General features: G+C 37.6%; 1 protein-coding gene across 4 annotated transcripts; it reads left to right on the top strand.

Annotated features, from left to right (window-relative positions):
• Window positions 1–377: 377 nt before the first annotated feature.
• LOC137626448 (transmembrane channel-like protein 7) lies at window positions 378–12762 on the top strand. 4 transcript variants are annotated; one of them, XM_068357445.1, is made up of 9 exons: window positions 378–500; window positions 1639–1698; window positions 1855–2516; window positions 3219–3317; window positions 4345–4448; window positions 5878–5973; window positions 8473–8712; window positions 9429–10771; window positions 11972–12762. In XM_068357445.1, exons 2-9 carry the CDS (start codon window positions 1640–1642, stop codon window positions 12165–12167), a joined length of 2799 nt encoding a protein of 932 aa, XP_068213546.1. In that variant the 5' UTR covers window positions 378–500; window position 1639; the 3' UTR covers window positions 12168–12762. The 4 variants fall into 4 exon arrangements, with proteins under 4 accessions (XP_068213546.1, XP_068213544.1, XP_068213548.1 ...); XM_068357443.1 differs by having other exon boundaries at window positions 1639–2516; XM_068357447.1 differs by lacking the exon at window positions 378–500 and having other exon boundaries at window positions 1620–1698.
• The last annotated feature ends 2031 nt before the right edge of the window (window positions 12763–14793 follow it).

Here is a 14793-nt window from a genome sequence, read left to right as displayed (position 1 = left end):
TATATATATATATATATATATATATATATATATATATATATATATATATATATATATATATATATATATATATATATATATATATATATATTTATATATATATATATATATATATATATATATATATATATATATTATAATAAACAAAAAATTTCATTATATATTGCATGATTCATCAGTTTACGTAACCTTTCGAAGCAACGAGATAACAAGGATTTAAATCTTTCTCCCAAAACCAAAGGAAATCCATTTCAATCTTTTAATTGAGAATGTAAAAAAAAAAAAATGAGACTACAGTATCTCTCCTTCAGATAACGGAAATGGAAACCATAAATTTATGATGTTTTCCCCCTCGATATCTTATCACAGAGTTATCTTATCTACATAGGCATTTTAGAATGCTTTACCCCTTCATGATTATTGAATCAAGAACAGTGTTTGAGGTGAAGTTACTGTTCTTGGTGGGATTTGAAGGAGTCGTTAATATTATTCGGTTAATAGTAAGTTTAAACAAATGAAGAACTATTTATTATAGTCTTTAAACAAATGAAGAACTATTTATTATAGTCTTTAAACAAATGAAGAACTATTTATTATAGTCTTTAAACAAATGAAGAACTATTTATTATAGTCTTTAAACAAATGAAGAACTATTTATCATAGTCTTTTAAATTGTGAAGTCTTCCTTAAAAGGTATTCAAGTTCCTTTTTGTTTCTTTGAAATTGGTTTAATTTGATTTTTAATTAATTGATTTTGGATTTGGATTTAAGAAATTGTGCTATGTAGTTCTAGTGCATTATGGGAGATCCTTAATGACTGCCCACAGTACACCACTAGGTCCGAGCAGTAGTAGTAGTAGTAGTAGTAGTAGTAGTAGTAGTATTAGTAGTAGTAGTGGAAAAAGTAAAAGAAAAAAAGAAAAAGTCTTTTCAGACATGTCATTTTAGTCACAAAACATTTGAATAAATCTCAAATTTAATGTTATAAGTAAAGTTCTGTTCAGTAGTAGAATTATCATTATCTGTAATATAAGTGAATGATTTACTTATCATACTTCGTTACTTACAAAGGACCAAACCCACAAAATTTCTATTAAAAAAAATACTTTAAATATGTTTGTGCTTTTCTATGTCAATATTTGCTTTTGCCTTTTATGTAGTGTAAAATTTATAGTGAATAAATACTATAATATCTTAGCACTGAAGTCTTTTAATATAAAAATATATTTGTGAGGAAATTAACTATTGACAGGGTATGTATTTTGTCCAATAAAAGGATTTTGCGCGAAGCGAAAAATCTATTTTTGGGTGAGATAGCCATGACGTCCTGATGGAAGGTTCCTTCAGTAGCTTCCTAGAGTATATCCTAGGAAGCTACTGAAGGAACCTTCCATCAGGACGTCATGGCTTGAGCCCAAAAAGTAATTATGTACTCAAACAAAGTGAAATTCTTTCCTGTTATGGTAATAGGTCTTGAAATTCTTACAAATCAATTAGCTTAGTTTCTGTTCAAAGGTTTGATTAATATTCAAGTTATAAAAAGATATATTATACTGTCCAGTATTATGAAAACAATGTAAAAGATGAAAAAAATAGATATTAACCCGAAGAAAAAGAAGCCGAATGTTTTATTTTCAGGATGTCAAGGGGCTACGAAAATGACGGCTTTGAGACGGAGAGATCCTCCTCGCCTGACAGGTATGTGGAAGGCTCGCTACCTGGCCAGGTAGAGAGCGGGTACTCTCCCAAAAAACACTATGATGACAGATATTCAGAAAGATGGAGAGGAGAAGTTAACCCTCGCAAGAGTGGGAGTAATGGAAATGGGTTTGATAGATATGAAAGCTATTACAGAGACGAAGACAATCCTCGGAGACGCAGAGACGAAAGGGAACCTTCTGCACTGGATGGAAGACGCAGACGATACAGAGGCGCAGATGGCAGAGAGGCTGTGAGGCCACATGATCCAAGATCCAGCTCTGCGGATGATCTGGAAGGGTCGTATCCTTCGAGACACGATCCAGGAAGAGGGGCTTACAAGAGGAACCTGGGAAACAGGACAGACCGTCTCCAAGGATACAAGGCGTACTTCAGGCGAGGCATCGACGCTTCCCCTAGAAGTGGAGGGAACTGGGAGGATACTGACAATACAAAAAGAAAGCTGCCAAGAATCAAGACGTCGGGCAATCTTGAGAGAGAACATCAGCAGAGTTTCTACGACCCAGAATACGAAGAAATGCCAAGAGTCTATGCAAGGCATAAAGACGAGCAAAACTGGGGAGAGATGCAACATAATTCTCGTTATAAACGCGAGTTTGATACGACAGATGCCGGGAATGCACACGGAAGTCTCATGAATTTCACACACGGTAATCAATCCAGAGGTCCAGAGACAGATGATCAGTCGAGCCAAGATGACCTTAGTCTGCAGGAAAGCAATCCTGATTGGGAAGGCAGGAGGCAAACACGGGGAGCCGTGATGGAGATGTTGCCTTCGCAAATGGACAGAGTTACAGGTATATACGTAATATTTTGTTAAAAACAACTCATTAATGAATGAAAATAAATAGGTTAAACCACAAAAAAAACCTGAGAGAAGGTATAATGCTGGTAAAACAGTAAATAGGATAGATATCCACTGCTTACTGGGTTAGAATAATCATAATCTTGATTAACCCTTTAGTGATACCACCTGTGGAAAAATCAGTAAGGCAATTACATCATGTGCCAATCTAATGTTGACGTTTCATGACATAACTTACAAAGGAAAATGGAAACTTAAAAATAGCAATATTAACCCTTTTACCCCCAGGCTATTTGGAAATTTCCAACCCTTAACCCCCAGGGGGTTACAGTATTTTTTTCCCAGCACATTTTGCAGTATATATTTTTTAAATTGCTCTAACAGCCTTAATTTTTGTCATAGAGAGGTCAGGTTGGTCTCATTCTCTTGGAAAATGCCTGAATTTTCTCAAAAAATTATCAAATATGAAAAAAAAAACTTAATAGCATTTTTTTGCAAGGACGTACCGGTACGTCCATGGGGGTAAAGGGATGGCTTTTGTGAAACGTACTAGTACGTCCTTTGGGGGTAAAAGAGTTAAGTTGAATGAATTTTCTACATAGCACTCATGGTTGATCCTCATAGTTTATTAGAATAGGGACAAATAGGACTCAGGAGTAAGAATGTCGAGGGATCTTAAAATCATGTCTTTCAGGAACCCTGAGGTTTCGCGGTCAAGTTTTCAGCAATGCAGCCTTTCAAGATGAAAACGGGTCAATTATGGACACCACGGATGTTCCCCTTCATGATCAAGGTGAGAATAACCCATTTTTACATACATATACCAAGGCACATCCCCCAATTTTGGGGGGTAGCCGACATAAACAAATGAAACAAACAAAAAAGGGGACCTCTACTCTCTACGTTCCTCCAGCCTAACAAGGGACTCAACCGAGTTCAGCTGGTACTGCTAGGGTGCCACAGCCCACCCTCCCACATTATCCACCACAGATGAAGCTTCATAATGCTGAATCCCCTACTGCTGCTACCTCCGCGGTCATCTAAGGCATCGGAGGCAGCAGCAGGGCCTACCGGAACTGCGTCACAATTGCTCGCCATTCATTCCTATTTCTAGCACGCTCTCTTGCCTCTCTCACATCTATCCTCCTATCACCCAGAGCTTTCTTCACAATCCATTTTCACTTGAAATCATTTATCTTTAATTAGTTGATTGGATGATATACGAAATTGAGCTGTAAGACCCAGTTCTATGGCCAAAAAAATAACTTTCCTTGCCAATATGCAAAATCGTATTGCAATAATCAGTTAATTTTACATATATTGGAAAGTAAAGCTTCATTTAATTCAAGATTTTCCACTTTTTTTATTCAAAAAATATTACATTTAATCCAAATGCTTTACTGAATTTTTAAAAATGCAAAATCATATTGCAATAATAAGATAATTTTACATATATTACTAAGTAAAGCTGCATTTAATTCAAGATTTTCCACTTTTTATTGAGAAAATATTACATTTAATCCAAATGCTTTACTGAATTTAAAAAAATGCAAAATCATATTGCAATAATAAGATCATTTTACATATATTACTAAGTAAAGCTTCATTTAATTCAAGATTTTCCACTTTTTATTGAGAAAATATTACATTTAATCCAAATGCTTTACTGAATTTTAAAAAATGCAAAATCATATTGCAATAATAAGATCATTTTACATATATTACTAAGTAAAGCTTCATTTAATTCAAGATTTTCCACTTTTTATTGAGAAAATATTACATTTAATCCAAATGCTTTACTGAATTTTTACCTTGAACAGTAAAGTCAAAAGCAGAGGTTTTGGACCACCTTACGAAATTGAGAGAGCAGCCGTGGCCCATGGCTCTGCGCAAGGAAAGACAGCACGAGCTAAAACTCCAATTGGTGAGGCCAAAATTCCTCCATCTTTTTATCATCCTCTTGTTTCCTCATATTGACTTTTCCATTTATTAAATAAGATATTAACCCTTTCACCCCCAAAGGACGTACTGGTATGTTTCACAAAAGCCATCCCTTTACCCCCATGGACGTACCGGTACGTTCTTACAAAAAAATGCTATTTTTTTTTTTTTTTTTCATATTTTTGATACTTTTTTGAGAAAATTCAGGCATTTTCCAAGAGAATGAGACCAACCTGACCTCTCTATGACAAAAATTAAGGCTGTTAGAGCAATTTAAAAAAAATATACTGCAAAGTGTGCTGGGAAAAAAATAACCCCCTGGGGGTTAAGGGTTGGAAATTTCCAAATAGCCTGGGGGTAAAAGGGTTAATTGTTATTTTCCTTTCAATTTGTTCAAATCTGATCCTTAGCACAGTGTATCTTTGCCAACATAAGATCCAATACTAAACAGTATTCCAGAAGTTTTATTCAGGTAGCGACCAGAAATTGAATCGGTGAACAGAAGTTCAAACTTGCAGCGAATGTTTTTTTGTTGAACGGGCTGACTCAGATCTCTCTTTGTAGACAAAGAAGAAGAAGAATTTGACAGATCTATTTTAACGGCATTACCGATCTCAAGATGTTTAATATTGCTTCTCATATAGCTTATTTATTTCCTTTCCTCACAAGGCTATATTTCCCTGTTGGAATCCTTGGGCTCATAGCATCCTGCTTTTCCAATTAGGGCTATAGCTTAGTATATAATATTTTAACATAAAAAGCAAAAACAAAAAAAAAGGGGGGGGGGAATTAAGTAGAGAAATCATTTCACGCCAAACACTATAAAGGGAAAATTCTCATGGGATAAAGTTCAATCATTGTATTTAATACATCACAAACCGTTCGTTGATTCGTAGAACCTGGTAATTGCTACGTTATTATCACAAGCAAAGTTATCAATACACTCGAAAAATTCTCTTATCAATGACACTAATGTTATCTTTGCAACCCAAATTACCCACTACTATCTGTCATAGGAGTTTAGCCTTTTGGTGGATAATTATTTTTTAAAACTTTGAGTGACTATAACAATTATTTTTAGTTATTCAGCAACATGTGAATAACTTGGAGTCCTGACTGTTCTCCAAGAAAATAATGCCTACCTGCAAATAAACAGATTATTAAGGATAAAGCTTATTATAAATTAAACTGTTAAAAAGGTACTTCATGAAACATAAAAATGTATTACATAAACAGATTACAATCTCAATAGAAAACAATTTTATTTACGAATCAATAAGCAAAAAAAAATTTTTCCAACAATTATCAAAACCATGTCTCTTGAAACAATAGACATTTTAATTATTTCCACACGCTAATAGGGAGATTATTAGCTACTTGATGAATGACAATATTCTTACTATTTTTTTCAGGACTTAATGGGGGATAGATGGTACTCCGTTACCCCCGTAAAATCTGCCGTCAAATCGGGGACAAACCGCATCAATGACATTATGCATACCTTGGATGTAAGTACTTACAGACGATTACTTAAAAAGGGATTTTGATGTAGGAAAAATCTATTTTTGGGTGAGATAGCCATGTCGTCCCGATGGAAGTTTCCTTCGGCTGCTTCCTACTGTATAATATTTCTGCGAGTAATATTACAAGAGAATTACCATCAGGTATCACGGGGTTCCAACACCTGGAACGACTATCCGTAGGTTGCTGGACCAACAGTCTTAAGGGGCTTTTACATGGTCAAACAGTTTGTCAAACTTGGTTGTACAACTCGCTTGTCAAACGATTTGAAGAGGTGTCAGACAGTCAAACTAAACATACATTAAACCTCAGTTCTCAACTCAAGTGACTCTCACTGCTTATGAAGGCAAAGATAAGCCTCTCGCCCAAGAGTTTTATTGCCTTTGGTTTAGCATTGGCACCAAGTAAAAAAAAGATAAAAGTGGACTAAGGAATGTTTATTAAAAAAGACCAAATTTCACATATTAATTTGCTTATCGATTTGAAATTATGTTAAAAAAGATAAACTTTCACATACTAATTTGCTTCTAGATTTGAAATTAGCGCCAGATGAATGGCATAATTATTTGAGGATGGAGGAAGAAACTTAAGTAGATCTACTGGGACGTGTTTGATGTTTGACGCTTGTCCTCATATGAAAACAGTTTGAGGATGAATGAACCACGGCCCACAAAAGTCAGGTTCTGATCATTCTTCAAACCATTTGACCAACGTGTTTGTCAACCAAATACAGTACCTCGTTCACACGATCAAACGTCACTTCAAAACCGTGTTTGTCAAACCGAGTTTGACAAACCATCTGACCGTGAAACCTCCTAGCTAGTAAGGTGGTAATGTGTTCGCCTCGCATTCGCATGGCAGCAGATCAATCCCAGCCCAGGACTGTGAGTTTAAGCTGTTTACTGGGGAGGCCACTGCTGTGGCTGGGTACCCCAGTGGGGGCTTGGACTTGCCGGCTGAAGTTCTGGTGAGCATCTGTTGTGATAAAAATGGAACTGAAACCGGACACCTTTAAGCTTTAACTTTACTTTATTCTAATTGTTACATCCTCAGCAACTATTAAACCTGGTTCCCTTGTTAAAAAATTGTGCTTTGGTGGTAGCGACAGAATGGCGACCTGTTCCTTCCTTCTACCGTTTGTGGTCGACCTTTAAACATTCAAAGCAAATGCCCGTTTCAGTTCAGAGTACTGTTGCCTAATGAAAATACTGCTCAACTCTCTGAGGATCTACATTTATGTAAATACCGTATGTAGAAAAATTATTTATCTTTCTAATGAAATGTTATATTTCTTTATATTATTATTACAAGCTAGGCTATAACCCTAGTTGGAAAAGCAAGATGCTATAAGCCCAAGGGCTCCAACAGGTAAAAAATAGCCCAATGAGAAAAGGAAACAATGGAAATAAATGAACTACAAGAGAAGAATAAACAATCAAAATTAAATGTTTCAATAACTGTAACAACATTAAATTAGATCCTTCACATATAAACTAAAATAACTTGAAAAAAAAAACAAGAGGAAGAGAAATAAGATAGAACAGCATGGCCCAGTGTACCGACAAAACGTCAATGTAAGTAGATTGAAATATGACATTGCTTGCAGTAAAAAAGTTTAGAAGTTTTGAGCCCGACAGCAATTTTATTACAGTAAAGATCACCAGCGGGTAATTAGCTTTGGGAGAGTGAAATGACTATATATGCTTAATATCATTCAAGTCCAGCACTCACACCAAACCTAAACAACAAATAAATTTCTACCTCATACTTGGGATCGAACGCTGGCCCCTTCTAATGAAAGGCCAGGTCGAAACTAACCATGCCACGAGAGGCCATAAAAGAAGTCTGAACCTAACTGCTACCCAGCAGTTCGAGGAATTACCCGGCGAGACATCAGTCTCTTACCAGCGAGTTTTCCCCGACTTCCCGGCCCACCACGTGACACAATTGGTAGTAATTCATTCAAATTACCCCTAATGAGTCAATATGGATAAATATCAACACAACACCGTGTTCAAATAGAAATAGATTTCTACCTCATACTTGGGATCGAACGCTAGTCCCTTCTAATGAAAGGCCAGGTCGAAACTAACCATGCCACGAGAGGCCATAAAAGAAGTCGGAACCTAACTGCTACCCAGCAGTTCGAGGATTTACCTGGCGAGACATGAGTCTCTTACCAGCGAGTTTTCCCCGACTTCCAGGCCCACCACGTGACACAATTGGTAGTAATTCATTCAAATTACCCGTAATGAGTCAATATGGATAAATATCAACACAACATCGTGTTCAAATAGAAATAAAGTTTAAGGCGACACTGGTACAACACCACCTTTGGTCACTGACTGTAAGGTGTTTGGTTAATATGAACAGAAGGAAATAACTGCAAAATCAATTTCAACTCGCAAGTGAAGTCCTTATGTAGTGCATTGTGTTATTTCATACTTCTGAAGCATATCTATATAACAATCCCACTTTTATTTCAGCCCATGTACAGCCTGATGAAACGCATAGAGGGAAAGCACGGAGCGAGCGTGGTCGCAGTTTTCAACTTCATCCGAGATATGATAAGGCTCAATCTATTCATTGCAATTCTGGTACTCGGAGGTATCGTCGTCCCTTCGGCTCTGTCCGTGTCCCAAGACACGGACCAGATGTCTGGCTGGACCCTCGGGAATCATACTTCGGACCTTTGCTCGGATCTCAGTCTTCTACCCAACTCGACGGTAAAAGAATGAAATATTTTGTCCTGAAATACAGTAACTTATTAGATATTTTTATTCATTTGTTATATTATGTCTTTTTACGGATGGTCCAGGAGGCTAACTTTTAGCAGTCATGCCATTTGTAGATAAATCTTCCAAATGGAACTAAGTATGAATTAATAATTCACAGTTTAGGTTAGAAGTCATTTCAAAAGTCAGATGCGTCCGAAATTTTCAGGAGTTTGGCTGAATCACAGTATTTGTTTCGTCAAAAGACCTGAGCTCCAATAATCCTCTAACACTAATAAGTATCTAGCAACTTAAATAAATAATTACCCAATAAATCACTTAACCCTTTTACCCCCAAAGGACGTACTGGTACATTTCACAAAAGCCATCCCTTTACCTCCATGGACGTACCGGTACTTCCTTGCAAAAAAATGCTATAAAATTTTTTTTTTTCATATTTTTGATAATTTTTTGAGAAAATTCAGGCATTTTCCAAGAGAATGAGACCAACCTGACCTCTCTATGACAAAAATTAAGGCTGTTAGAGCAATTTAAAAAAAATATACTGCAAAATGTGCTGAGAAAAAAATAACCCCCGGGGGGTTAAGGATTGGAAATTTCCAAATAGCCTGGGGGTAAAAGGGTTAAATGCTTGAATAACGTATTATCTTCATCGCTAAACACGTAAGAAAAATTGCCAAGCTAACCTTCCACATTCTACATTACAGTTACAATATTGCAACAAGAACTACACGGAAAAAATAAACAAAGTTGTCAAACAGCACTCGTACCAGCTGAAGGCACTGCTCCAAGACTTTCTCCAAGGGACCGGATTCTTAGAATGGACGTTGCTGTTCAGCGGATACTATCCCCCCGCCGTAACGACTGGCACGTACAACATAAGCTTGGCCTATCTCCTCACCGTCTTCGTTACGTACATCGTGTCGTTGATCTTTGTTGTGCGTTTCGTCGCAAAGTTCCTGAGGGGAGCTTCAGTCTCGGGTAATTCGTACCAGACAAATTACTCGGAAATGGTCTTTGCAGGGTGGGACTACACCATAAAGGAACCAGGGCCAGCAAAGACTGAGTTGGCCCTGTTTTCTTCCGAAGTGAAGGCAGCCCTCGACGACGACAATTACAACGCACGGAGTCGGGCACGCACGCGCAGCGACGAAATCAAACTGTACTCGGCACGAATTCTCATCAATTTGCTGATCGTGGCGCTCATTGGAGGAAGCTGGGCAGGGATCTACTTCCTTGTGCATTTCATTCCAGAGCCGTCGGAGGTTTCACCTTCTGATGGCATCACGGTATTAGAAAGTTTCTTTTGGGAATACGCACCCACACTATTGGTAGCTGGATTGAACTTGATATTCCCAGTGATTTTCAGTGTTCTCGTGCGCTACGAACAGTACACGGGGCGGAAGGAACTATTCCTGACTCTCGGCAGATGCGTCCTGGTCAGATTGACGTCCCTCGGCATTTTGATAATCACAAAAATTGGACTCATATACCAGAGGAAAAAGGACGACTGCGACGTCAACGATGAGTTCGTCTGCTGGGAGACACACTTGGGTCAGCAGGTATATGCGATACTGATCCTAGACTTGATCATCCAGGTTGCCATGACGTTCATCGTCAACGTCCTGAGAATGACGCTGACGTTCCTGAAGAGCCCTGTCTTACAGAAAATAGGCACGATAGAATTCTTCGTACCGGGCCACGTCCTCGACGTCGTTTACATTCAGGCAGTTTGCTGGGTGGGCCTCCTCTATTCGCCCCTCCTGGTCCCCTGCTGCTTCGTGTATTTCTGCTTCACCTTCCTCTGCAAGCTCTTCACCATATCCGTGACTTGCGTGCCGTCCAGCAGGGTGTTCCGCGCGTCCCGATCTTCGGCCATGTTCATGACGATCCTCGCTTTGGCCTTCTTCATGTGCATCATTCCAAACGCGTTGTCTATGCTCTACCTTCAGCCGTCGATGGCCTGCTCGCCGTTCAGAGGCCTGGACTATGCATGGCAGGTGTTCATATATTACATCTGTGCAATGACAGGATCAGCATACTGGATAAGGTAAGACAAGGCGATAAAACTGTATTTCACTAAATTTGACATTACAAACTTACAAACACAGATCCAACTGAAGTTATAAATCTCAGATATTGTATCAGTTCATAATGAAATATTGTAATTAACCCTTTTACCCCCAGGCTCTTTGGAAATTTCCAACCCTTAACCCCCAGGGGGTTATATTTTCCCCAGCACATTTTTTTTAAATTGCTCTAACATCCTTAATTTTTGTCATAGAGAGGTCAGGTTGGTCTCATTCTCTTGGAAAATGCCTGAATTTTCTCAAAAAAATTATCAAAAATATGAAAAAAAAAAATTTTAAAGCATTTTTTTGCAAGGACGTACCGGTACGTCCATGGGGGTAAAGGGATGAGTTTTTTTAAACGTACCAGTACGTCCTTTGGGGGTAAAAGGGTTAAGACTATTATATAATTTAACGCAGTTAAGCAAGACAACATTTGTAATAGGAAACAATTATTTCTTGACTTTTGCTGTTGAAAATTGTAAGCATGCGAGATAGGTGGTCTACCTTACACCAAAATTTGACTTGGAAACAATTCGACACACAGCTTCTGGGAACTTGAAGTTTGTAAATTTAGGACTTAGTTCACATAAATTACAGAACTTCCGCAGCCTATTTGAGTTTATGATCTTGAATTAAAGAAATAAGTATTTTCTTGTGCACAATACCGCAACATAAGTAAATGTAGAAATGCAATGACCTAATCGTTCTCTGTAACTACACTCAATAAATTAAAAACTTAGCAGAATCTATAAAAAAAGCTATACAATATATATTTAAAAACAATAGTTACTTATGGCCTATTCAGTTGGCAAACACTACAGTTAACCCTTTTATCCCCAGGCTATTTGGAACTTCCCAACCCTTAACCCCCAGGCATTTTTTTTTCATGCACATTTTGCAATATTTATATTTTAAATTGCTGTAACAGCCTTAATTTTCATCATAGAGAGGTCAGGTTGGTCTCATTCTTTTGGAAAATGCCTGAAGTTTCTCATAAAGTTATCAAATATATGCAAAAAATATATATAAATAGCAGTTTTTTGTAAGGACGTACCGGTACGTCCATGAGGGTAAAGGGATGAGTTTTGTGAAACGTACCAGTACGTCCATTGGGGGTAAAAGGGTTAACAGTTAGCTATATAAACTTTACACTTAAAAAACTTCACCTTCTATTACAGATCAACTTTGTTTTACCTGGACGACACGCTCTTGTGCGTCCCACTATTCCTACTGCTAATCATCATTGCCGTGTACCACTTTGCTATTATCAACGCCAGAGGGGCGTTCATCGAAGAGCTGGAAAAGAAACTGAAAAATACGAACAAGGACAAGAAATACCTCCTCGAGCAATTCCAAAAAGCTCAAGAAATATAGTGCCGTATACCTAACGCGGAAATAACCCGCAATACTGTCTGCTACCAATATGAGTTCTGTTTGATCGTACTCCAGTTAAAATTCTTCTCTCAAGTGATTGGTCTTAAAGATTTGTTTAGTGTAACTACAATATATCAAGCATAATAGTTAGTAAGTTTATAAAACAAGGTCTATCTATCAATCTTAACCCTTTTACCCCCCAGGCTATTTGGAAATTTCCAACCCTTAACCCCCAGGGGGTTATTTTTTTCCCAGCACATTTTGCAGTATATTTTTTTTAAATTGCTCTAACAGCCTTAATTTTTGTCATAGAGAGGTCAGGTTGGTCTCATTCTCTTGGAAAATGTCTGAATTTTCTCAAAAAAATTATCAAAAATATGAAAAAAAAAATTTTTATAGCATTTTTTTGCAAGGACGTACCGGTACGTCCATGGGGGTAAAGGGATGGCTTTTGTGAAACGTACCAGTACGTCCTTTGGGGGTAAAAGGGTTAGATACTGTATTTCACCACTACTACTTTAGTAGATATTCTTAGCTTTCATAAGCTAGCTAAAATTTTTTATATTTTTGAGAAATAGCGGAACTTTTAAATCGATTTGTATTTTTCTAACCATACAAACTTGAATGTTTTAACCCTTTTACCCCCGAAAGACGTACTGATACGTTTCACAAAAGCCATCCCTTTACCCCCATGGATGTACCGGTACGTCCTTGCAAAAAAATGCTATAAAATTTTTTTTTTTCATATTTTTGATGATTTTTTGAGAAAATTCAGGCATTTTCCAAGAGAATGAGACCAACCTGACATCTCTATGACAAAAATTAAAGCTGTTAGAGCAATTTAAAAAAAAAATATACTGCAAAATGTGCTGGGAAAAAAATAACCCCTTGGGGGTTAAGGGTTGGAAATTTCCAAATAGCCTGGGGGTAAAAGGGTTAAATACTGTATTTCACCACGACTACTTTAGTAGATAGTCTTAGCTTTCATAAGCTAGCTAAATTTTTTTTATATTTTTGAGAAATAGCGGAACTTTTAAATCGATTTGTATTTTTCTAACCATACAAACTTGAATGTTTTAATAGATTATGACTTCAGCAAAGCTGAAATAGCCGTTTTATACTTGTGTGGTGCAGTAGTAGTTGGCGAGTGGGCTCCACCAACCCGCCAGGCATTATAACCATCGCTTTGTCTTTAACCTGAGACTTGAAGTAGCTGGCAAGTAGGCTCCACCCACACGTCAGGTAGCAAACCTTCACTGTGACTTTAACCTAAGACTTGAAGTAGCTGGCAAGTAGGCTCCACCCACACGTCAGGTTGCAAACCCTCACTGTGACTTTAACCTAAGACTTGAGGCTGGCAGTATAACTTGAAAGTCTCAAGTTTGTACCGTTAGGAAAAATAGGAATCAACTTAAAAAATTTGCAATTTGTTCCAACATTTGATACAAATCTTTGTACTTTAACCCTTTTACCCCCAGGCTATTTGGAAATTTCCAACCCTTAACCCACAGGGGGTTATTTTTTTCCCAGCACATTTTGCAGTATATTTTTTTTAAATTGCTCTAACAGCCTTAATTTTTGCCATAGAGAGGTCAGGTTGGTCTCATTCTCTTGAAAAATCCTGAGTTTTCTCAAAAAATTATAAAAAATATGAAAAAAAAAAATTTTATAGCATTTTTTTGCAAGGACGTACCGGTACGTCCATGGGGGTAAAGGGATGGCTTTTGTGAAACGTACCAGTACGTCCTTTGAGGGTAAAAGGGTAAAAAGTCTCAAGTTTGTAAAGTTAGGAAAAATAGGAATCAACTTAAAGATTTGCAATTTGTTCCAACATTTTATACAAATCTTCGTACTTTAATAAGATACTCCTCCTTAGGGGGAGAAGAAATACCCAAAACATATCTGCCTAGTTTACTAGCCCAGGAAATATCAGTGCATTTTGGTCAAGAAGAATGAACTGGAAGACTCATGTAAGCCTCAAAGTCCCTACGAGGAGACTGGTAGGCATCTATAGAAGAACTGATATCTGCAAGGATATGTATCAGAATGAATGGTCATTATGAGAAATGAGTTGCACACAGTTCATCCATTCTACCCTTGTCTTGGAAGATGGGGAGATAGAGATATTTCAATACAAAACTATCTGTAGAGTTATTTGGTCGTGAGGCTCGCCTGCATCTATCATCCAATCTAGCATATAATGGAGTGACTGCTTCACCCCAAAAGGAGAAAAGAAAATGGAGAATGGCCAGATATTCTACCTCTCCTACACTTATGTTGCAACCGCTATCTTGGACGAGATGCTATTTGTCCCGTGAGGGAGCTAGGTACACAACACTACTTGTCGAGTAGCTACCACAGGACCGAGGATAAGATTGTCCAGGGACCCGAGTTAATTCCTATTGAAAATGGGCAGCAAAGGCTGTCTACCTTACCAGAATCCTACTTTCAGGACGAGTGCCACTGACAGGCTCTTCCTGAAGATTAGGGTAGTTTTGACGAGATATAACTTGAAATGGGATGACACTTCCAGAATCTTGTTGGATCAGAATGATTGAAGGTTTACTAATCAGTAGAGGCAACGTTTATGGACATCATGTGGACCCTTTCGGCGTGGGAGACTTTG

The sequence above is a fragment of the Palaemon carinicauda genome, chromosome 34 (genome assembly GCF_036898095.1).
Source record: "Palaemon carinicauda isolate YSFRI2023 chromosome 34, ASM3689809v2, whole genome shotgun sequence".
Classification (NCBI taxonomy): Eukaryota; Metazoa; Arthropoda; class Malacostraca; order Decapoda; family Palaemonidae; genus Palaemon; species Palaemon carinicauda.
This window is presented reverse-complemented; position numbering and strand designations above follow the sequence as displayed.

Coding starts and splice junctions, on each gene's coding strand:
- LOC137626448 (XM_068357443.1), top strand. CDS start 1,640: ATGTCAAGGGGCTACGAAAATGACGGCTTTGAGACGGAGAGATCCTCC. Junction 3,318..4,344: donor TGTTCCCCTTCATGATCAAG/GTGAGAATAACC, acceptor TACCTTGAACAG/TAAAGTCAAAAGCAGAGGTT. Junction 10,772..11,971: donor GGATCAGCATACTGGATAAG/GTAAGACAAGGC, acceptor CTTCTATTACAG/ATCAACTTTGTTTTACCTGG.